At 42.6% G+C, this 24,352-nt stretch overlaps 1 protein-coding gene and 3 non-coding genes across 6 annotated transcripts; all 4 read right to left on the minus strand.

Moving 5' to 3' along the window:
* Positions 1-4,832: 4,832 nt before the first annotated feature.
* LOC100286403 (nascent polypeptide-associated complex subunit alpha) lies at positions 4,833-18,398 on the minus strand. 3 transcript variants are annotated; one of them, XM_082959925.1, is made up of 9 exons: positions 18,296-18,398; positions 17,208-17,285; positions 9,323-11,269; positions 7,041-7,120; positions 6,579-6,656; positions 6,264-6,410; positions 5,908-6,036; positions 5,215-5,337; positions 4,833-4,950 (listed from the first exon to the last, which is right to left on the minus strand). In XM_082959925.1, exons 2-9 carry the CDS (start codon positions 17,275-17,277, stop codon positions 4,936-4,938), a joined length of 2,589 nt encoding a protein of 862 aa, XP_082816051.1. In that variant the 5' UTR covers positions 17,278-17,285; positions 18,296-18,398; the 3' UTR covers positions 4,833-4,935. The 3 variants fall into 3 exon arrangements, with proteins under 3 accessions (XP_082816051.1, XP_013990511.3, XP_013990512.1); XM_014135036.3 differs by lacking the exon at positions 9,323-11,269 and adding an exon at positions 12,533-13,399; XM_014135037.3 differs by lacking the exon at positions 9,323-11,269.
* On the minus strand, positions 5,020-5,093 carry LOC123726264 (small nucleolar RNA SNORD59). Its single transcript, XR_006758655.1, has one exon. It is a non-coding gene; the product is annotated as a small nucleolar RNA SNORD59 (small nucleolar RNA).
* LOC123726265 (small nucleolar RNA SNORD59) lies at positions 5,778-5,851 on the minus strand. Its single transcript, XR_006758656.1, has one exon. It is a non-coding gene; the product is annotated as a small nucleolar RNA SNORD59 (small nucleolar RNA).
* Positions 6,805-6,878, minus strand: LOC123726266 (small nucleolar RNA SNORD59). Its single transcript, XR_006758657.1, has one exon. It is a non-coding gene; the product is annotated as a small nucleolar RNA SNORD59 (small nucleolar RNA).
* Positions 18,399-24,352: the final 5,954 nt, after the last annotated feature.

Below are 24,352 nucleotides of genomic sequence, written 5' to 3' on the forward strand. Positions count from 1 at the left end.
AAAAAAAGTTGTTGTTTGTATGATCTTTGACCAGATCTAATGTGTTATATTTTCCCACAAACTTCAACGTGTTTCCTTTCAAATGGTCCCAAGAAAATGCATATCCTTGCTTCAGGGCCTGAGATACAGGCAGTTAGATTTGGGTATGTGATTTTAGGCAAAAATTGAAAAAGGGGCCGATCCTAAAGAGATTATTAAAACCTACCCTAACCAGAAACCATGGATAGATGGCGGCATTCTCGCAAAACTGAAAGTGCGAACCACAGCAATTAACCATGGAAAGATGACCGGGAATATGGCCGAATACAAACAGCGTAGTTATTCCCTCTGCTAGGCAATCAAACAAGCGAAATGGGACAAAGTGGGGACATAGGGACAAAAGAGTCACAATTCAACGGCTCAGACACGAGGCGTACAGTTGGAAGTTAGGTTTTTCAACCCCTCCACAAATTTCTTGTTAACAAACTAGAGTTTTGGCAAGTCGGTTAAGGCATCTACTTTGTGCATGACAAGTAATTTTTCCAACAATTGTTTACAGATTATTTAATTTATAATTTACTGTATCACAATTCCAGTGGGTCAGAAGTTTACATACACTAAGTTGACTGTCTTTAAACAGCTTGGAAAATTCCAGAAAATTATGTCATGGCTTTAGAAGCTTCTGATAGGCTAATTGACATCATTTGAGTTAATTGGAGGTGTACCTGTGGATGTACAGTGGGGCAAAAAAGTTTAGTCAGCCATCAATTGTGCAAGTTCTCCCACTTAAAAAGATGAGAGGCCTGTAATTTTCATCATAGGTACACTTCAACTATGACAGACAAAATGAGAAGGAAAAAAATCCTGAAAATCACAATGTAGGATTTTCTGAATTTATTTGCAAATTATGGTGGAAGTATTTGGTCAATAACAAAAGTTTCTCAATACTTTGTTATATACCCTTTGTTGGCAATGACACAGGTCAAACGTTTTCTTTAAGTCTTCACAAAGGTTTTCACACACTGTTGCTGGTATTTTGGCCCATTCCTCCATGCAGATCCCCTCTAGAGCAGTGATGTTTTGGGGCTGTCGCTGGGCAACACAGACTTTCAACTCCCTCCAAAGATTTTCTATGGGGTTGAGATCTGGAGACGGGCTAGGCCACTCCAGGACCTTGAAATGCTTCTTACGAAGCCACTCCTTCGTTGCCTGGGCGGTGTGTTTGGGATCATTGTCATGCTGAAAGACCCAGCCACGTTTCATCTTCAATGCCCTTGCTGATGGAAGGAGGTTTTCACTCAAAATCTCATGATAAATGGCCCCATTCATTATTTCCTTTACACGGATCAGTCGTCCTGGTCCCTTTGCAGAAAAACAGCCCCAAAGCATGATGTTCCCACCCCCATGCTTCACAGTAGGTATGTTCTTTGGATGCAACTCAGCATTCTTTGTCCTCCAAACACGACGAGTTGAGTTTTCAGTAAAAAGTTATATTTTGGTTTCATTTGACCATATGACATTTTCCCAATCCTCTTCTGGATCATCCACATGCTCTCTAGCAAACTTCAGATGGGCCCGGACATATACTGGCTTAAGCGGTGGGACACGTCTAGCACTGCAGGATTTGAGTCCCTGGCAGCGTAGTGTGTTACTGATGGTAGGCTTTGTTACTTTGGTCCCAGCTCTCTGCAGGTCATTCACTAGGTCCCCCGTGTGCTTCTGGGATTTTTGCTCACCGTTCTTGTGATCATTTTGACCCCATGGGGTGAGATCTTGCGTGGAGCCCGAGATCAAGGGAGATAATCAGTGGTCTTGTATGTCTTCCATTTCCTAATAATTGCTCCCACAGTTGATTTCTTCAAACCAAGCTGCTTACCTATTGCAGATTCAGTCTTCCCAGCCTGGTGCAGGTCTACAATTTTGTTTCTGGTGTCCTTTGAAAGCTCTTTGGTCTTGGCCATAGTGGAGTTTGGAGTGTGACTGTTTGAGGGTGCCATTAATACAGGTAACGAGTGGAGGACAGAGGAGCCTCTTAAAGAAGAAGTTACAGGTCTGTGAGAGCCAGAAATCTTGCTTGTTTGTAGGTGACCAAATACTTATTTTCCACCATAATTTGCAAATAAATCCATAAAAAAAAATCCTACAATGTGATTTTCTGGATTTTTTGCCCTCATTTTGTCTGTCATAGTTGACATGTACCTATGATGAAAATTACAGGCCTCTCATCTTTTTAAGTGGGAGAACCTGCACAATTGGTGGCTGACTAAATACTTTTTTGCCCCACTGTGTTTCAAGGCCTACCTTCAAACCCAGTGCCTCTTTGCTTGACATCGGAAAATCAACAGAAATCAGCCAAGACCTTTGAAAGAAAATTGTAGACCTCCACAAGTCTGGTTCATCCTTGGGAGCAATTTCCAAACGACTGAAGGTACCACGTTCATCTGTACAAACAATAGTATGCAAGTAAAACACCATGGGACCATGCAGCCGTCAAGAAGGAGATGTGTTCTGTCTCCTAGAGATTAAAGTACTTTGGTGCGAAACGTGCAAATCAATCCCAGAACAGCAAAGGACCTTGTGAAGATGCTGGAGGAAACAGGTACAAAAGAATCCATATCCACAGTAAAATGAGTCATATCGACATAAAGGCCGCTCAGCAAGGAAGAAGCCACTGCTCCAAAACCACCATTAAAAAAGCCAGACTACAGTTTGCAACTGCACATGGGGACAAAGATTGTACTTTTTGGAGAAATGTCCTCTGGTCTGATGAAACAAAAATAGAACTGTTCGGCCATAATGACCATCAATATGTTTGGAGGAAAAAGGGGGATGCTTGCAAGCCGAAGAACACCATCCCAACCGTGAAGAATGGGGGTGGAAGCATCATGTTGTGGGGGTGCTTTGCTGCAGGAGGGACAGGTGCACTTCTTAAACTAGATGGCATCATGAGGAAGTAAAATGATGTGGATATATTGAAGCAACATCTCAAGACAGTCAGGAAGTTAAAGCTTGGTCGCAAATGGGCCTTCCAAATGGACAATGACCCCAAGCATATTGTGGCAAAATGGCTTAAGGACAACAAAGTCAAGGTATTGGAGTGGCCATCACAAAGCCCTGACCTCAATCCTATTGAAAATTTGTGGGCAGAACTAAAAAAAACCTGTGTGAGCAAGGAGGCCTACAAACCTGACCTCAGTTACACCAGCTCTGTCAGGAGGAATGGGCCAAAATTCACCCAACTTATTGCGGGAAGCCTTTGGAAGGCTACCTGCAACGTTTGACCCAAGTTAAACAATTTAAAGGCAATGCTATCAAATACTAATTGAGTGTATGTAAACTTCTGACCCACTGGGCATGTGATGAAATAAATCACAAGTATTCTGACATTTCACATTCTTAAAATAAAGTGGTGATCCTAACTGACCTAAAATAATTTTTACTAGGATTAAATGCCAGGAATTGTGAAAAACTGAAGTTAAATGTATTTGGAGGTGTATCTAAATGAGATTTTATTTTCAATAAAGTTGCAAACATTTCTCAAAACATGTTTTCACTTTGTCATTATGGGGTAGTGTGTAGATGAGTAAGAAAATCAATCAATATAATCCACTTTGAATTCAGGCTGTAACTCAAATGTGGATTTAAGTCCAGGGGTATGAATACATTCTGAAAACACTATAGCCAAGATATCATTAGTTATTGTGTATAGTTTCCTCGTATTATTTCTTTCGTTGCATCATTGGGAAGGGCCCGTACGTATTTCACTGTTCGTCTACAGTCGTGGCCAAAAACTGAGAATGACACAAATATTAATTTTCAAAGTCTGCTGCCTCAGTTTCTATGATGGAAATTTGCATATACTCCAGAATGTTGAGTGATCAGATGAATTGCAATTAATTGCAAAGTCGCTCTTTGCCATGCAAATGAACTGAATCCCCCCAAAAACATTTTCACTGCATTTCAGCCCTGCCACAAAAGGACCAGCCGACAACATGTCAGTGATTCTCTCGTTAACAGAGGTGCGAGTGTTGACGAGGACAAGGCTGGAGAGCACCCTCCAGTAGATGTCGATAGTATTGTTTTTTTATTGACAGGCTAATCACAGGCTGCTGCAGGGTTGCAGCTGGATGCATCTCAAGCCTTCACCAGTTGCTCATGAACTGGTTTGGTCACAGGGATTAAAGTTCAGGAGACTACTTCCCTTTAGTAGAAACCCTAGATAGGAGCATGCTTGACCCAATTCCGTGGTTGACCTGGCCACCAATCTAAGACTACTCCATTCCTTGCCTTTATCATTACGAGAATGGGAAACAGACGTTTGAAGCACTCTGGGTTATGTCTGGTGTATTATCACTGGTATCAGTCAGGTATTTCTAGGATATCAAATGCAGTCATACTAATGCTTGTTCCCCCCATACATTTGGCATTACAACCTGTATTCCCATTACATACCTTTACTGCCAGTAATCTTTCAGAGACCAAGTGCCTTCCAGTTTCCTTGTTTCATCAGTTACTCAGAGGTGCGGTTTACACTGGAAGTCTTTAGATTAGTCATAGTAGCAAAACGGCTCATGATTCCCAAGCCCAGCTCATTAAAATGCAATACTTTTGTCTTAAATCTGTGGTACATTGTTTACAAAAAATATTTAACCACAGCAATGAAAGATACAATACCATTTCAGCAGAGGGACTTCTGAAAGTTCAGTAAAACAGAGCAGAGTTTACACCTATGAGAACTAAACTGTATTCCATACCGCTGTTCAGACAAATCCCTTTGAGTCAAGTGTTCTTCAATCCTAGTCCTGGAGATGTACGATTCATAATTTCACAAAACTAATACAGAAGGAAACCTATTTAATTTACCAAGCCACAACTTTATTTCCATCTCGGGTATAAATTGTACAAACAATAGTAGATTTAACCAGCAAACTTTCAGAACCCCATTCGACCAGCAGCCTACATCGTCAATTCCTGTGAATATAAGAATACAGTGTGATGATACATGTACAAACTAAGCCCTGTCATAGTTAAGTGCCCTTCTCTTCTCAGGACAGAAAGGTTGGCTTCAGTAGACTCAGAAGAACGAAAGTCACTGTATCAATCATCACTGAAGAGAGTAGATCCTACGATAACTGACAGGTCACAACTCAAATCTAAACATTTTTGGATTGAAGGGAGCCTGTGCTGGATAATACTGTCTGGTGACAAGGGAATTGTGTGGTAAAATATACTTACCATAATAGCATTGACAATATCATTGTTGTTGTTTTTAAGGGCGCGTACAGCCTTCGCTCGCGACACGTTGGCTTGTGACATCACGAGTTCAATGTCCTTCACCTCAACCCCTGTCTCGTCAACCTATGCATCGAGACAAAGCATTAGTATATGACAGTTTAACTCACGCTGCAATTCACTGACATCAAGGTGAATGGGGCTTTTGGATTGGACCCACATATAACCCCATTAAACAAGGGAGACTACTACAAACTGAAAGCTAATTCATGGAGGCAAACAGAGTTAAACCATCTAAATGGACAAAAAGTACGGTACCTGGTTTCTGATAATGTATAAACTAAGCCCCATCATAGTTTACAGGGCTCTGGTTTCTGATCATGTATAAAACTAAGCCCTATCATAGTTTACAGGGCTCTGGTTTCTGATCATGTATAAAACTAAGCCCCATCATAGTTTACAGGGCTCTGGTTTCTGATCATGTATAAAACTAAGCCCTATCATAGTTTACAGGGCTCTGGTTTCTGATCATGTATAAAACTAAGCCCCATCATAGTTTCAATTGCTCTTCTCAGGACAGAAAGGTTGGCTTCAGTAGACTCAGAAGAACGAAAGTCACTGTATCAATCATCACTGAAGAGAAATGACGTGCTGATGATTCTGTGTTAACCGTTTCACCCCTCTCAAGGCCCTCACCTCTTCCTCTTCGCTCTCCTCTTGTACAGTGGGAGTCTGTGTGTTTTCCTGGACGTTCGACACGGCTTCTCCCTGTACCTTGAACTTCTCTGCCGCGGCAAGCTGGGCTTGTTGTGAAAGATCCTCGATCTGAGACACAAAGGGAGAGAAACAGACCGTGATATCAGCGCTGTAACCTTTGGAAAGAACCCCAACACCTTGGTTGAATGGACATTACACTGCACATTTAACTGATACCATTAAGAGTATGTGATTCTGGTTCTGAAAGAGCAGTTTAGATGAGCTGGAATAACACCAACACCATGACATATTTAAAAGGGGATCAGAAAACAAAATTCAAACTGTATCCATCTTACCTTAGCCTCACCAAAGACAATGTAAGTGTCTGATGCAGGGCTCTTGTAGACGTCTGGTTTGGTGATAACGAAAAGGATATTTTTAGACTTGCGAATGGTAACCCTGGTGACCCCCGTCACCTGCCTGAGACCCAGCTTAGACATTGCCTGGAGAGAAGCAAAGAACCATGGGTCATGCTCTATTTTGAGTGGAACTGAACACTAGTTCCAACAATGGACAGTTATAGATGGCATAGTAGTTTAAATAATTCAATGTAAACTTTTAAGAGTGGAAAGCCTAATGAAAACAAGTCTAGATCGTTTCAAGTTAGTTACCTTTCGTGCCTTCTTTTCACTCCGGCTCTGTTTGGCTTTGCTAACGGGTTCTTCATCTATTTCTGCAGCAGCTGCAAGCTGTGGGGGAACAAAAATTTAAATCCTACTTTTAATGACATGCAAGATGTAGATTTTTGGAGAATGAGACCAAAAATTCAACCCATATGTAAGAATATGGTGTGCGCGGTAAAAATAAAGCATATTAAATTATCCCTTTGGCCTTTTCTCTTCTCAGAACAGGAAGGATGGCTTCAGTAGAATCAGAAGAACGAAAGTCACTGAATCAATCATCACTGAAGAGTCAAGGATCTATTCTAATCATGTTGGGAGTGAAATAAGGGTTTTCTGTATCACACCCATACACCATAGAAGCAGCTCGCTAAATTAATCCGTTCTGTGGCCTACCAGACCTCTGCCTGAACAGTCTTATCTGGGCACTTGGTCGCTCTCAGGTGGTCTTACCTGCGCTTGCTGTGTCTGTGCAGAGTCGTGTTCCTCCAGATCTGGTACAGACTCATCACTGTCCGATTCAGTGCCAGACCCTGTAAGCCACCCCCAGAGAAACAAGCATTATTCATGTGGTCACTGGCAAAGGCCTGAGCTGCAGAAAACCAGTTCTTCTACAGTAGCCTTTGTAAGAGAATTGTAATTGCATAGGTATTTAAAAGAGCAAAGTCTATGAGGCACAACAGAGACTAATACAAATCGAGATGTTGAATGAGCGCAACATTGGTTGGTGGTAGGTGAATCTAACCTATTCATTTGAGGCAGTGAAGCAGAATAAAAAGTGGTATATGTGGATGAGGTTAACAAAAATGTCAGTGTAGAAAAGAACAGACCTGCTTATAAATGTGAAAGTATCTGTGTAGTAGTAAAATCTTGCACACCCTTTACATACGGATTTGAAAAGTAATCTCCCAACTTGACAAACCTGTATCAAAATGACATGGAACTGCCACCCCCCTTAAGTCATTTAGTAGGCTGACTTAAATAGAGTGCCTTCAAAAAGTATTCACACCCCTTGACTTGCCAACATTTTGTTAAATTTAGATTTGTCGAAGGCTTAATACCCCATGTCAAAACGGAGGTCTGAAACGTCTTAAGTATTCAAGCCTTTTGTTATGGCAAGCCTAAATAAGTTCAGGAGTAAAAACGTGCTTAACAAGCCACATAAGATGCATGGACCGTGTGCAATAGTGTTTAACACAAATTTCAAATGACTACCTCATCTCTGTATCCCATACATACAATTATATGTAAGGTCCCTCAGTCGAGTAGCGAATTCCAAATACAGAGTCAACCCCAAAAAAACAGGGAGGTCATTCCAATGCCTAGCAAAAGGGCACCTAAAAAAATTAGTTAAAAAAAGCACACACTGAAAATCCCATTGGGCAAGGCTAAGTCAATAATTATTATCAACACACCCAGTCACCACAAAGATACAGGCGTTCTTCCTAACACAGTTGCCGGAGAGGAAGGAAACCACTCAGGGATTTCACCATGAGGCCAATGTTGACTTTCAAACAGTTAAGAGTTTAATGGCTTACAGGAGAAAACAGGAGGATGGATCAATATTGTAGTTACTCCACAATTCTAACCTAATTGACAGACTGAAAAGGAAGCCTGTACAGAATAAAAAAATATTCCAAAACAAACATCCTGTTTGCAACAAGGCACTAAAGTAATACCGCAAAGAAAACAATTAATGTTTTGTCCCGAATAGTGTTATGCTTGGGGTAAATCCAATACATTAATGAGTACCACTGTCCATATTTTCAAGCATAGTGGTTGCTGCGTCATGTTATGGGTATGCTTGTAATCTCTAAGGACTGTGGAGTTTCAGGGTAAAAAAAAAGAAAGCTAAGCAGACAAAATCCTAGAGGAAAACCTGGTTCAGTCTGCATCCCACCAGACATTTGGAGATTATTTCAACTTTCAGCAGAAAAATAACCTAAAACACAAGGCCAAATGCTCCCGAGTGGCCAAGTTAGTTTTCCCTTAAATCTACTTGATTTTCTAGCAATGGTCAAGAACCAATTTCACAGAGCTTGAAGACTTCTGAAAAGAATAAATGGGCATATGTTAAACAATCCAGGTGTGGAAAGCTCTTAGACTTACCCAGATAGACCCACAGCTGTAAGGTGTTTACTCATGAATACTTACGTAAATGAGATCTGCATTTAATTTAATAGATTTGCAAAAAAATAACGTTTTCACTTTGTCATTAGTGTGTAGATGGGCGCAAAAGTGTATTTTTTAAATCCATTTTGAAGTTAGGCTGTAACAACAAAATGAGGAATAAGTCCAGGGGTAAGAATACTTTGAAGGCACTGTAATAGGGCTCCTCAATTCACTATAATTGAGAGAACCCCCCAGAAAAAACAGTATATAATAGCAGGGCATTTACATAATTTGAACCTTAACATCATCTTGTTGGGAGGAAAAACATGCAAACTGGAACTTCTTGTTTTGAAAGTACACAGTAAAAATGTACCCCAAATAATAAAAATGGCACTCAAATGGGAGCACTGATTTCACCAATCAATAGCTCCAATAACTACACGTGATCTTTGAAACAGGCCAGTTCAGAGGTTACATTTGAGGAAAAGCTAATACAGACTATTACAATCTCTACTTTCTTTAGCTTAAACGTTAAAAAGGGAAAAGAGACTTGAATGGGCCACAGAAATCAACACTGGTGGGCAAACAGAGGGGACACAGACAGACAAAATAAGGAGAAATACCCTTGTCATTCTTGATCACAGGCTCCGGTTTGGTAGGGGGTTTAGCAGAGATGGGGGCAGGGTTTGAAACAGGTGCTGGTACAACGAATACTTCAACAGGCTTAGGGGGAGCTGGGGAAGCTACAATAGGCTCGATGGGAACAGGCTTAAGGGGAGCTGGTGCAGCTACCACGGCTGCATAGGAAGCAGGCTTAAGGGGAGCTGGTCCAGCTACAACTGGCTCAACGGGAGCTGGAGTAGCTACAACGGGAGCGGCCTTGACGGAAGCTGGTGCAGCTATAATGGGCTCAACAAGAGTTGGCTTAGCGGGTGCTGGTACAATGGGCTCAACAGGAGCAGCTACAACCGGAGAGGCCTCAATAGGAGTTGGTGCAGCTACAACGGGAACGGCCTTGACGGAAGCTGGCACAGCTATAGCTGGCGCAGCTATAAGTGGCTCAACGGGAGCTGGCGAAGCTACAACCGGAGAGGCCTTGACGGAAGCTAGTGCAGCTACAACTGGAGCAGTCTTAGGGGGCGCTGTTGTAGCCACAACGGGCTTAACAGGAACTGGCTTAGGGGGCGCTGTTGTAGCCACAACGGGCTTAACAGGAACTGGCTTAGGGGGCGCTGTTGTAGCCACAACGGGCTTAGCAGGAACTGGCTTAGGGGGCGCTGTTGTAGCCACAACGGGCTTAGCAGGAACTGGCTCAGGGGGCGCTGTTGTAGCCACAACGGGCTTAGCAGGAACTGGCTCAGGGGGCGCTGTTGTAGCCACAACGGGCTTAGCAGGAACTGGCTTAGGGGGCGCTGTTGTAGCCACAACGGGCTTAGCAGGAACTGGCTTAGGGGGCGCTGTTGTAGCCACAACGGGCTTAGCAGGAACTGGCTTAGGGGGCGCTGTTGTAGCCACAACGGGCTTAACTGGAACTGGCTTAGGGGGCGCTGTTGTATCCACAACGTGCTTAACAGGAGCCGGCGCAGCTACAATTGGAGCAGGCTTAGGGGGAGCTGGTACAGCTATAACTGGGGCAGGCTTAGGGGGAGCTGGTGTAGCCACAACGAGCTTAACTGGAACTGGCTTAGAGGGAGTTGATGCAGCTACAACGGGCTCAACTGGAGCAGGCTTAGAGGGAGCTGTTGTAGCAACAACTGGAGGCGGCTTTAGGGGAGCTGGTGTAGCCGCAACAGCCTTAACAGGAGCTGACCCCACTACAACGGGCTCAACAGGAGCTGGCTTAGGGGGAGCTGGAGAAGGAACTGGAGCAGGCTTAGGAGTCCCTACTACTGTAGAGGGTGAGAAGACTGGCATATTTACTGGCTCCTCTGGTGGAATGAGAGGGGGAAGGTCATCATCCTCCAGGGCAGGTGCTGCAATGACCTCTTTCACCTCAGCTTTGGGCAGACGCTCTGGCTTTGCTATGGGCATTTCAGAGGCAGCTCTATGGGGGCTAGAGGCAATAGCGTCAGCAAATGACACAGGGGCTGGTGCAGCAGGCTTTGAGGTCACTTTGAAGGACACAGGGGACGCCACAGGCTTGGGAGAGGCAGGCTCTGGAGCAACAATTACTGGCGTGGCCACTACCGGTGCAGGAGCAGCTTTAGGCTCCATAGGAAGAGGTTTGGCCTCTGTGGGGGCAGGAGCCTCTGCTGGGGATGGCAGGTCAGCAGCAGGCTTAAAATACTCTTTTTTAGCCTTTCTTTGTTTGCCAACCTTCACAACCTTGGGGGTGGCACGACTGCCCTGGCTGGGAGTTCCAGTAGCCCCAGGTGAGGTAGCTTGTGGGGAATGGGGTGTGGAGGAGGTAGGAGAAGCAGAGGAGGCAGACATAGAGGAGCGTTTTCTTCTGCCAGGGACAGCCTTTGGGGCAGAGCCACCCTTGGCCTCTTTGCCTTTGGGCTTTGCAGGGCCAGAAGCAGTCTGAGGTTTCTGGGAGGAAGCCAGACTTGCAGGGGCAGAGGGTACAGCTGAATGAAACAAATTTGTTGAAAAAAAATGTTTTTACATTTGGAAGACAAGGATGTCAAAGCCTGAACCATGCGGGTTAAAAGATCGGCACACAGGAGGCAATGTTACCTCAGAAATCCAGGGTTAGGAAAATAAACACCACACCAAACTTCTTTCCGAAATGGAAGGATTTGTTGCAGGGCAGCACACTCAATTTCAAGTATTCAGACAAAACACACACGTCACATTTTCTACAGCGTTACTCTAATTTCATAACCAGAGATTCAAATTGAGGACCCACTCAGTGCAGAGGAAAGACAATGTGTGGCAAATGCATTCGCAAAGCATGGCACGATTTATAGAAACATTTATTTGTGACAGGTCAAATTCGAAGGTGCTTTAGCGGTTATAAACAATGCTATACAGAACAGATAACACTAAGAACATTTGACCTAAACCCTAGGTAGAATGATGAATTGTGGTTTACAACCGAGTTTCAAAGTTAAGCTATACCAGTGCTCCCAAACTTTTTCACTCATGCCCCCTTTCATCATTGCGCACCCCATAGGTTTGGGAATCGCTATAGTATAGATACAAATAAAATCAGTATTTCATTGAAACAGTTGACCAATTCGCTATTTTTAATACTACCATTACATAAATAAAAAAAGCAATCAACAGCAGATGTGAGGATGATTAAAAGATAGTGAGGATTAAAATGGTGTACCGCAATGAACAAAAACCTTAAACTGGAACTACAACTCCCACAAATGGATACTAGCACCTTCATAGGAAACAAATATCAGTGTTGGAAAAAAACACTGCAGTTAGAGCACATGAACACAGTTGGCTTGGTGCATTCTTCCTGGACAAACACCAATAAACGCTGAGAGAGAAAATAGAGCAACAGAAACAGAACAGTCAACATCTGACGACAAAAGAGGAAAAAGTCAACTCTTTACATGAAGTGCTTAAATGGACTGGCCTGTTTCAAGGTGAAACAATGTGTTTAAAATAGTGACACAAAAGAAAATTGAGAGCACTCGAGATAACAAGCCTTAAAATAAAATCTTGACAAATTCTTAATTCTCTCAACATTAGCCCTTTTCATCAAGCATATTGAAATACAAAAAGATAAATTGGGGAAAACATACCATTTACAAGGCAAATCTAGGCCCAGTGGGTGCAAAAGTTAGCAAGTATATAAGAAACAAAAGATCTGGAAGGGGGAGCTGCTGTAAGAAGGTAAAAGCAGCTTTTACTTTACACACAAAATGACCCACCTGACATGTGCCGGGTGGAGATGGTCGGGTCTGCACGATTTGACGTCACCTTTGGCTGGATGGCCGCAATTGCTTCTTTCTCAACGGGAGTTTTGTTTAGTGTGGCAGTGTCTATGGTCAAATCAGCAGGCAGAGATTCCGGTTCTGTGGCCCCAGGGTTCGAGCTGGCCACTTCAGTGCATGGTAGAGCATCTTCAGGAGCTGGCTTCAAACTCACAGTCTTCACATCTTCAACGATTGTCTCGACTGCAGGCTCAGGGGTGACTTCTGGAGTTCCACGTGCCATCCCATCAATAGTGTCTACGATTGGCGCGTCAACAGCAATTGGCTCTTCAGCAGCAGGCACTGGTTCTTTGACCACTTCAATGGGTTCTTCAGCTTCAGCCATGGGTTCCTCAGCCACGGTCTCTTGACTGGCTGCCACGGTAGCCTCTGTAACTTCAGCTGAATCTTGAATTATTATATTTTCAGTTGCTTGGGTGACCGGTTCTTCGGCAGCAGCTTCTAGGTTTTGAACAGTTGGTTCTTCATTTGAGGCGTCAGGTTCGTAGGAAAGAGCCGTTGGTTCTTGAACAGGCGTTTCTTCTGAGGCAGATGCAGCTGCCTCAACTGGTGAGACAAATTCTTGGATCACTGCTTCTTCTGTGACTCCAGGCACTTCAGTTTGCGCAGTGACTTCAGATGTTGCTTTTACACCATTAAGTTGTCCACTAGCTGCCTCTCCAGAAGCCATGTCTGACACTGAATGGGATTTGATTTCTGGAAGAAAAGTGGAGCCTTCTGGAGGCACAGGACTCTCCAAAGGGGCATTGGTCAAGTCGGGCACAGCCATCCCAAGGGGAGCAGAGGAACTCAACACCCCTGGAGCTGATAGGAAGGAAAGGAGGAGGAGCGGAAGGAGCAGCAGGGGATAGTCACAGCGATAGCGTGAGGAGCGGTTGATAAGCTTACAAGTTTTTTTAAGCATATGATCAAAATGATTGAACACCTTGTTTAAGACAATCTAGCTACACTAATAGTACTCTCCTATATGAGAGACTAACAAACATGAGGAAGGTAGGGTCCAAAATGTTTTGATTATGTGACAAAATATTAAGAAGAAACTGTTGAATAAGAGTACATTTTTTAGCAATGAGTTTGTGATCTACATCTACCAATTCAGTTGAACCAAGGTGTTTGTGAGGTTGTTCAAGGATGCAGACATGAGCTTTCCATTTGTTATAAGTGAACCAAAAATGGGTGAATGTGTATACCCACAAAACCAAACTTGTGCCCATGTCCCAGTTACCATGCAGTGCCCAAATGTACAAGATCGTACTTGGAAACACCTTGAGACCGAAAGTGCGAGGAAACCCTCTGAAGAAAGAGTAGCATTCAATACACCTACAAACTGTAATGACGACAATATTTCAGAGTGAAGTGTCTTGCGACAGAGACAATCATGCACACTGGAATACTAGAAAACTTTTGAATTAGTAAATCGAGATGTAATAAGTTTCTATTCTGTTTGATATGAGGCAATTTAATAACCGTCAAATAACTAGAATTGAAAAGCAAACTTTAAAAAAAACTTTTTTATCCATTTCACGCAACTGAAACCAATTCCCCAATAGGATTTTCAACACTTTTTTGGAACACCGACTTCCATGCTGAACAAAAAAGAAATATCGCTCTTCCAACAGTCTAACATTAAATTCCTAAAGTCTTCACCTGTGGTCTTCAGCTAAAAACAGTTATCAGCTGACACTTGGTGTTAGCACTAGTATGTGGGCTCTCTCCATAAATCCTTCACTGTAGTTTCTCAGCAATTCATTAAACAAGCACCTGTGGTACTGAACAACCATGTCTTCTCCAATCAATATCAGTAGTCTTCACTTGTTTAGCACATTCATCTTCTTCGGCTGCCATCATGACCAATGGACTTCAAAAGCAATTTGTCGTCTTAATCAGCGCCACTCTATAGTCTCTTTGGGGAAACATGGACTTTCATCTGCTTATAACTCTTCTAGTACAGGGCTTGGTAGTGAGGAAATCCATAAAAGTTTCTCCAATTATAATCACTAGCATATTGACATCGTCGCTATACTAATCAGAATTTCGTTTGTTGCAGCACGAAAATGAATGACAAAATGCTTTAAGAAAACCAACCACAATACTAACGCCGTTCTATTCAAAACCAATGTTTCTCAAATGACTTGAAAATAAAGAGCCATAAGCTACTTCACAGAAGCAGCTTACCTTTGACATAAACATTTAGTCAAATCAATGCCATAACAGGCCTGCACTTGTTAGGGCATCAGTACATTACCATAGGAGAGGTCGCCCGATTATTCGGCATGGCTGATTAATTAAGGCCGATTTCAAGTTTTCATAACAAATGGTAAATCGGCCTTTTTGGACACGATAATATTGCAATCCACGAGACTGCGTGGCAGGCAGACCACTTGTTACGCGAATGCAGCAAGGAGCCAAGGTAAGTTGCTAGCTAGCATTAAACTTATCTTAACATAATCACTAGTTAACTACACATGGTTGATATTACTAGTTTAACTAGCATGTCCTGCGTTGCATATAATCAATGCGGTGCCTGTTCATTTATCAACGAATCACAGCCTACTTCAACGTCGCCAAACGGGTGATGATTCAACAAAAGTGCATTTGCGAAAAAAGCACAATCGTTGCACCAATGCACCTAACCATAAACATCAATGCCTTAAAATCAATACACAAGTTTTGTAAACCTCCATATTTAGTTAAGAAATTCATGTTAGCAGGCAATATTAACTAGGGAAATTGTCACTTCTCTGGCATTCAGTGAAAGCAGAGTCGGGGTATATATGCAGCCGTTTTGGCTGTCTGGCTCGTTGCGGACTGTGTGAAGACCATTTCTTCCTCACAATGACAGTAATTCATTTGTCATAATTTTACATAATTATGACATAACATTGAAGGCTGTGCAATGTAACAGCAATATTTAGGGTTGCCACCCGTTCCATAAAATACAGAACAGTTCCATATTCCACTGAATTTTGTTTTCGAGATTTGACCATATTGACCCAAAGCTCGTATTTCTGTGTTTATTATATTATAATTAAGTCTATGATAGAGCAGTCCGTATATGAAATACAAATGGTATAGAGAGAAATAGTCCTATAATTCCAATAATAACTACAACATAAAACTTATTAACTGGGAATATTGAAGACTCATGTTAAAAGGAACCACCAGCTTTCATATGTTCTCATGTTCTGAGCAAGGAACTTAAACGTTAGCTTTTTTTACATGGCACATACTGCACTTTTACTTTCTTCTCCAACACTGTTTTTGCATTATTTAAACTAAATTGAACATTTTTCATTATTTGAGACTACATTGATTTTATTTATGTATTAAGTTAAAATAAACGTGTTCATTCAGTATTGTAATTGTCATCATTACAAATATATATATAATTATAAAATTAAATAGGCCAATTAACCAGTATCGGCTTTTTTGGTCCTCCAAGAATCGGTATCATCGTAGAAAAAGCATTATCAGTCAACCTCTATACCATAGCACTATCATTACCATCAATTCGAAGTAAAAGCTGGAATTTGAGATAAAATAAACAGAAAATAGCTGTAAGCAATGGACACTTAACATGGTCAATGAGAATGTAGTGTGAATAAAAAATAAATAAAAAAGTATATTTTATGTGGACCAGTATTTCCCAGAACCAGAAGTAATTCCTACAGCTGTAACGTTATGATAGTCAGTGGTTGCTATTAAAAGGTTGCTATTAAAGTTTGGCCATGTAATTAGTTCCCGTTTCTTTAAAATGTTCCATGCACAAGGCGACTACATAAATACCCATGCATTGGGAAGTGTTTCACAACCCAGTTGTCAGTGCAGTAACATTCAACAGGCAGTTGTGAGTGAGTTTGAGTAAATAAGGGGTCCTGGATAACCCATTTGGACTGCAGTGAATTTCACGACACAACAACCAAATGGTTAAAACACAGTTATTCCCACATTAATGCAAAGTGAGGCAATGACCGGCCTTGTCAAACATAATTCTAGAGGGCTACTCACTTCTCAGTATAAAAACAAGGTTTCTAGCCTGGAAGTTGTGGATAGAGACCAAGTAGCCCCCCCAAGATTATAAACTACAGGGTATGGTTTATATGATCGCTCAGCTGCTCAGCCCACCCATCCCCTTAAAATAAACTTGACACCACACCTCCCCATTTATGCTGAGAACATGTGTAAAGCAGGACTCAACAGGTGACCCAGAGTTCCAAGTCAATGTCACCAACAGATGTTAGTGTCACTCAACAGTAGCATGGTGTTTGCAACACCAGGGTTGTGGGTTCGATTCCCACAGGGGGCCAGCACAGAAAAAAAAAAGAAAAATGTATGAAATGTATGCATTCACTACTGTTAGTCGCTCTGGATAAGAGCGTCTGCTAAATGATGTAAATGTAAAGTAGTGTCACCTGCTTGATTATCTCAGTGTCAACTGATGTGTTACCTTTCCCAAAAGGAGTTAAACCAATATAGAGCTCTAAAATAAAAGCCACCACTCCACTCCCAATGGGGGAATATGACTTCTACTGCAGTGTGAGTTCCAGGACCCCATTAGCCCTGTAGTTTAGTATCTTAGCATGCATGTGTGATATAATAATGCTATACGAACCAGTCTCAACTTGCGGCTGTTGCATCTCCTGCTCAGTGACTGGGACCGTCTCTGTGGCTTCGCCAGGCATGCTTGTGTCTGAAAGGAGAAATCAAGTAATGATCACCGGGAATAACTTACATTTAAATCAAGTGAGGCTTGAATAAAACACAGCCAACTTACTAATTATTTTTACTTGGCTCACTGACTATGCGAATGCAGAGCGCTGATTGCTTCAGTGCACTGTACTGTAGTAGGACCTGGATTCAACGTGTCTGTGTTCAAATATCAATCATTCCCAGCTAGATCTCATTTATACTAAGTACAAGCTACTGTACTTGTGTAACATAATCACTTTACTACTTATACTGTCAAATGTAACGTTATGCTACTTACTGACTGAGGAGTAACTAGCTAATGGATAGCAGCCAAGTAACTAACGTTAGTTAGCCATTTTAAATTATAACTCAAGTGATATGCGTGTTTCACGTGTTGCTACATAGCTAGCGTTAGCTACACCCCGGCCCCAGTTAGCACACTAACAAGCCACTTTAAAATGATTAGTTAACTAGTTAATGTTAAACTGCAAATTAGGATACAAAATGGCCACTGAACGGAAACGCTGTTTAATGTAACGTATCAGCAATAATAAACACTCGTATCAACATTTAAACTCTCTACAAAGAAAACCAAAAAGTAAGCAAACTAACGTTAAGCTCACTTTCTGGCGAACAAGCTTCACTTGAAGCTAACGTTATCTAGCTGGCTGTGTACGGTCACAAAAAGCCGACAGACAATTTTACGTGTTGATACACTGACAAATTTTACTAAACACTTCATAAACGTAGCACAATTGGTAACATTTCAAATTCCTCCTGTGTTATCAACGAGTTAGCCTGTTCCAGATAGGGAACGTGAGCAGAGTCATGTTCCCCCATTTTGTACCAGAGATCGACTACATAACAGTGAATATTTGTGTACATACAATGATATAGATTAAGATCCACATAAAGGGTATGACAAATGTATCATGTACTGTCAGAACCCTGTTTAAAATATTTTCAAAGACGATAAACGGTTAGATTAAGTTAGATTAGCGAGAGACTCACCGAGTCAGGATTCTATATCCAAGATGGTTGTGAGAGAGAAATTCTGACCTCTGTCTCGCGGTGTTATCACACTTTGCACTACCTTCTTCTTCCGGGTTGTTCCGGTGTTTCCAAGTCGTGTTTACGCAATTTTTTTCATAACATCTACAGTGCATCTGAAAAACTTCTGAAAGGATAAAGTTACAGCTCTACATTTTCAACCCCCATATTTGAAATCTGCTAAGTTTACATTGTATGGTGGGACATTTTAACATTTGATATTCTGAGCAGGCACTGTTGTTTTTGTGTGTGACTTGATAGTGTCTGTTTTAATCTTTCAGCACTGGTCAGCTCCTTTGTCTGGGACTCATTAACACGGTAAATGAACACGGCAGGACAGTAAATCACTAGCAACTTCAGTGACATCAGGATGGCCACGCAGTTATGGGTGAACAGGGAGTAGAGGAGGGGGCTGAGCAAGCGCCGTTGTTGGGCCCCTGTGTTAGAGGATCAGCGTAGTGGAGGTGTTGTTGCCTACTTTTACCACCTGGGGACGGCCCGTCAGGAAGTCCATGACCCAGTCTGACAGGACACCCCCAGGTGTTCTGTCATCAAGTTTGCAGATGACACAACAGTGATAGGCCTGATTACCAAAAAAGACGAGACAAAGCGAGCACGCCCCCATCCACATCGATGGGCCGCAGTGGAGAAGGTGAAAAGCTTAAAATTACTTGGCGTACACAACACTGAAATCTGAAATGGTCAACCCACACAGACAGTGTGGTGAAGAAGGCCCAACAGCGCCTCTTCAACCTCAGGAGGCTGAAGAAATTTGGCTTGGCCCCTAAGTTCCTCACAGACTTTTACAGATGCACCATTGAGAGCATCCGGTCGGGCTGTATCACCACCTGGTACGGCAACTGCACCGTCCACAACCGCTGGGCTATCCAGAGGGTGGTGTGGGCCGCCTAACGCATCACCGGGGGCACACTACCTGCCCTCCAGGACATCTACAGCACCTGGTGTCACAGGAATGCCAATAAGATCACCAAGGACCTCATCTACCCGAGTTACGGCCTGTTCCCCCCGCTTTTATCCAGAAGGCGAGGTCAGTACAGGTGCATCAAAGCTGGGGCAGAGAGACTGAAAAACAGCTTCTTAACTCAAGGCCATCAGACTGTTAAATAGCCATCACTCGCCAGCCTCCAACCTGTATCCTGCCCTGACCTTAGTCACCGTCACTAGCCGGCTACCACTTGGTTACTCAACCCTGCACCTTAGAGGCTGCTGCCCTATGTACATAGACATGGAGCACTGGTCACTTTAATAATGTTTACATTCTGTTTAACCCATTTCACATGTAATTCTTACACATTTTGTTATGTTACAGCCTTATTCTAAAATTAAGTCAATTGTTTTTTGCTCTCATCAATCTACAAACAATACCCCATAACGACAAAGCAAAAACAAAAAACATAAATACATTTACATAACTAGATAGTCCCTTTATTCAGTACTTTGTTGAAGCACCTTTGGCAGCGACTACAGCCTCGAGTCTCCTTAGGTATGACACTACAAGCTTGGCACACCTGTATTTGGGGAGTCTCCCATTCTGCTCTGCAGATCCTCTCAAGCTGTCAGGTTGGATGTGGAGCGTCGCTGCACAGCTATTTTCATCTCTCCAGAGATATTCCTCAGGTTCAAGTCCGGGCTCTGGCTGGGCATCTCAAGAACATTCAGATACTTGTTGCAAAGCCACTCCTACATTATTTTGCCTGAGTACTTAGGGTCGTTGCCCTGTTGGAAGGTGAACCTTTGCCCCAGTCTGAGATCCTGAGCGCTCTGGAGCAGGTTATCATCAAGGATTTTGCTGTACTTTGCTCCGTTCATCTTTCCCTCAATCCTGACTAGTCGCCCAGTCGCTACCGCTAAAAAACATCCCCACAGCATGATGCTGCCACGAATATGCTTCGCCGTAGGGATGGTGCAAGGTTTCATCCAGACGTGACGCTTGGCATTCAGGCCAAAGAGTTCAATCTTGGTTTCGTCAGACCAGAGAATCTTGTTTCTCATGGTCTGAGTCCTTTAGGTGCCATTTGGCAATCTCCAAACGGGCCATCACTTTCTAATCGACCTGGCCCTGGTATCCTGGAAGGATACTGACCTCATTTCGTCAGTACAGGATGCCTGGTTATTCTTTGAAAGTGCTTTCCTCACCATCTTAAATAAGCATGCCCCATTCAAAAAAATGTAGAACCAGGAACAGATATAGCCCTTGGTTCACTCCAGACCTGACTGCCCTTGACCAGCACAAAAACATCCTGTGGCGTACTGCATTAGTATCGAATAGCCCCCGCGATATGCAACTTTTCAGGGAAGTTAGGAACCAATATACACAGGCAGTTAGCAAAGCAAAGGCTAGCTTTTTCAAACAGAAATTTGCATCCTGTAGCACTAATTCCAAAAAGTTCTGCGACACTAAAGTCCATGGAGAATAAGAGCACCTCCTCCCAACTGCAGAGGCTAGGAAACACTGTCACCACCGATAAATCCACTATAATTGAGAATTTCAATAATCATTTTTCTACGGCTGGCCATGCTTTCCACCTGGCTACCCCTACCCCGATCAACAGCCCTGCGAACCCCACAGAAACTTGCCCAAGCCTCCCCATTTCTCCTTCACCCAAATCCAGATAGCTAATGTTCTAAATGAACAGCAAAATCTGGACCCCTACAAATCAGCCAGGTTAGACAATCTGGACCCTCTCTTTCTAAAATGATCCATCTAAATTGTTGCAACCCCTATTACTAGACTGCTCAACCTCTCTTTCGTATCATCTGAGATCCTGAAAAATTGAAAAGCTGCCGCAGTCATCCCCCTCTTCAAACCGGGAGACACTCTAGACCAAAACTACTACAGACTATCTATCCTACCCTGCCTTTCTAAGGTCTTTGAAAGCCAAGTGAACAAACAGATCACCGACCATTTCGAATCCCACCGTACCTTCTCCGCTACGCAATCTGGTTTCCGAGCTGGTCATGGGTGCACCTCAGCCACGCTCAAGGTCCTAAACGATATAATAACCGCCATCGATAAGAGACAATACTGTGCAGCCATCTTCATCGACCTGGCCAAGGCTTTCGACTCTGTCAATCACCACATTCTTATTGGCAGACTAAACAGCCTTGGTTTCTCAAATTACTGCCTCGCCTGGTTCACCAACTACTTCTCAGACAAAGTTCAGTGTGTCAAATCGGAGGCCCTGTTGTCCGGACCTCTGGCAGTCTCTATGGGGTTGCCACAGGGTTCAATCCTCGGGCCGACTCTTTCCTCTGTATACATCAATGATGTCGCTCTTGCTGCTGGTGATTCTCTGATCCACCTCTACGCAGACGATACCATTCTGTATACTTCTGGCCCTTCTTTGGACATTGTGTTAACTAACCTCCAGACGAGCTTCAATGCCATACAACTCTCCTTCCGTTGCCTCCAACTGCTCTTAAATGCAAGTAAAACTAAATGCATGCTCTTCAACCGATCGCTGCACACACCTGCCCACCCGTCCAGCATCACTACTCTGGACGGTTCTGACTTAGAATATGTGGGGAACTACAAATACCTACGTGTCTGGTTAGACTGTAAACTCTCCTTTCAGACTCACATTAAGCATCTCCAATCCAAAATTAAATCTAGAACTGGCTTCCTATTTCGCAACAAAGCATCCTTCACTCATGCTGCCAAACATACCCTCGTTAAACTGACTATCCTACCGATCCTTGACTTCGGCGACGTCATTTACAAAATAGCCTCCAACACTCTACTCAGCATATTGGATGCAGTCTATCACAGTGCCATCAATTATGTCACCAAAGCCCCATATACTACCCACCACTGCAACCTGTATGCTTTCGATGGCTGGCCCTCGCTTCATATTCGTCGCCAAAACCACTGGCTCCATGTCATCTAGTGTTTGCTAGGTAAAGCCCCGCCTTATCTCAGCTCACTGGTCACCATAGCAGCACCCAACCGTAGCACACGCTCCAGCAGGTATATCTCACTGGTCACCCCCAAAGCCAATTCCTCCTTTGGCCGCCTTTCCTTCCAGTCCTCTGCTGCCAATGACTGGAACGAACTGCAAAAATATATATATAATATATATATATATATATATATATATAAAAATAAATCACTTAAGCTGGAGACTCATATCTCCCTCTCTAGCTTTAAGCACCAGCTGTCAGAGCAGCGCACAGATCACTGCACCTGTACATAGCTCATCTGTAAATAGCCTATCCAACTACCTCATCCCCATACTGTTATTTATTTTGCGCCTTTGCACCCCAGTATCTCTAATTGCACGCTCATCTTCTGCACATTATCACTCCAGTGTTTAATTGCTATATTGTAAATTATTTCACCACTATGCCTATTTATTGCCTTAACTCCTTTATCCTACCTCATTTCCACACATTGTATATAGACTTTTTGTATTGTGTTATTGACTGTATGTTTGTTTATTCCATGTGTGCCTGTGTTGTTTGTGTCGCACTGCTATGCTTTACCTTGGCCAGGTCGCAGTTGTTAATGAGAACTTGTTCTCAACTAGCCTAAACAGGTTAAATAAAAGGTGAAATAAAATAAGTATTTTACTGAGTGGCTTCCGTCTGGCCACTCTACTATAAAAGGCCTGATTGCAGCACTCCACCAGAGATGGCTGTCCTTCTGGAAGGTTCTCCCATCTCCACAGAGGAACTCTGGAAATCTGTCAGTGACCATCGGGTTCTTGGTCACCTCCCTGACCAAGGCCCTTCTCCCCCGATTGTTCAGTTTGGCCGGGCGGCCAGCCCTAGGAAGAGTCTTGGTGGTTCCAAACCTCTTCCATTTAAAAATGATGGAGGCCACAGTGTTCTTTGGGTCCATCAATGCTGCAGAAATGTTTTGGTACTCTTCCCCAGATCTGAGCCTCGACACAATCCTGTCTCGGAGCATTACGGACAATTCCTTTGACCTCATGGCTTGGTTTTTACTCTGACATGCACTGTAAACTGTGGGACCTTATGTAGACAGACGTGTGCCTTTCCAAATCATGTCCAATCAATTGGATTTACCACAGGTGGACTCCAATCAAGTTGTAGAAACATCTCAAGGATGATCAATGGAAACAGGATGCACCTGAGCTAAATTTCGAGTCTCATATCAAAGGGTCTGAATTGTTATGCAAATAAGCATTTATTTGGGCTGGTCACTCTAATGAACTCTGGGTCTTCCTTTCCTGTGGCGGTCCTCATGAGAGCCAGTTTCATCATAGTGCTTGGTTTTTGTGACTGCACTTGAAGAAACTTTCAAAGTTCTTAATTTTAGATTGACTGACCTTCATGTCTTAAAAGTAATGATGGACTGTTGTTTATCTTTGCTTATTTGAGCTTCTTGCCATAATATGGACCTAGTCTTTTACCAAATAGGGCAATCTTCTGTATACCACTGCTACCTTGTTACAAAACAACTGATTTGCTCAAACGCATTGAGGAAAGAAATTCCACAAATTAACTATTAACATGGCACACCTGTTAATTGAAATGCATTCTAGCTGGCTACCTCGTGGAGCTGGTTGAGATAATGCTAAGTGTGGGCAAAGCTGTCATTAAGGCAAAGGGTGGCTACTTTGAAGAATCTCATATCTAAAATATATTTTGATTTGTTTAACACTTCTTTGGTTACTACATGATTCCATGTGTTATTTCATAGTTTTGATGTCTTCACTATTATTCTACAATGTAGAAAATAGTAAAAAATAAAGAAAAACCCTTGAGTAGGTGTCCAAACTTTTGACTGGTAGTGTATATATATATACATATATACATATTTACACACATATATATATATATATATACACACATATATATATACATATATATATATATATATACACACACACAATACATAATCCGGACTCTGACATTGCTCATCCTAATATTTCTATATACCTTCATTTCATTATTTTACTTTTAGATTTGTGTGTATTGTTGTGTATTGCTAGGTGTTACTGCACTGTTGGAGCTAGGAACACAAGGATTTCA

The sequence above is a fragment of the Salmo salar genome, chromosome 13, assembly GCF_965601325.2.
Source record: "Salmo salar chromosome 13, fSalSal1, whole genome shotgun sequence".
Classification (NCBI taxonomy): domain Eukaryota; kingdom Metazoa; phylum Chordata; class Actinopteri; order Salmoniformes; family Salmonidae; genus Salmo; species Salmo salar.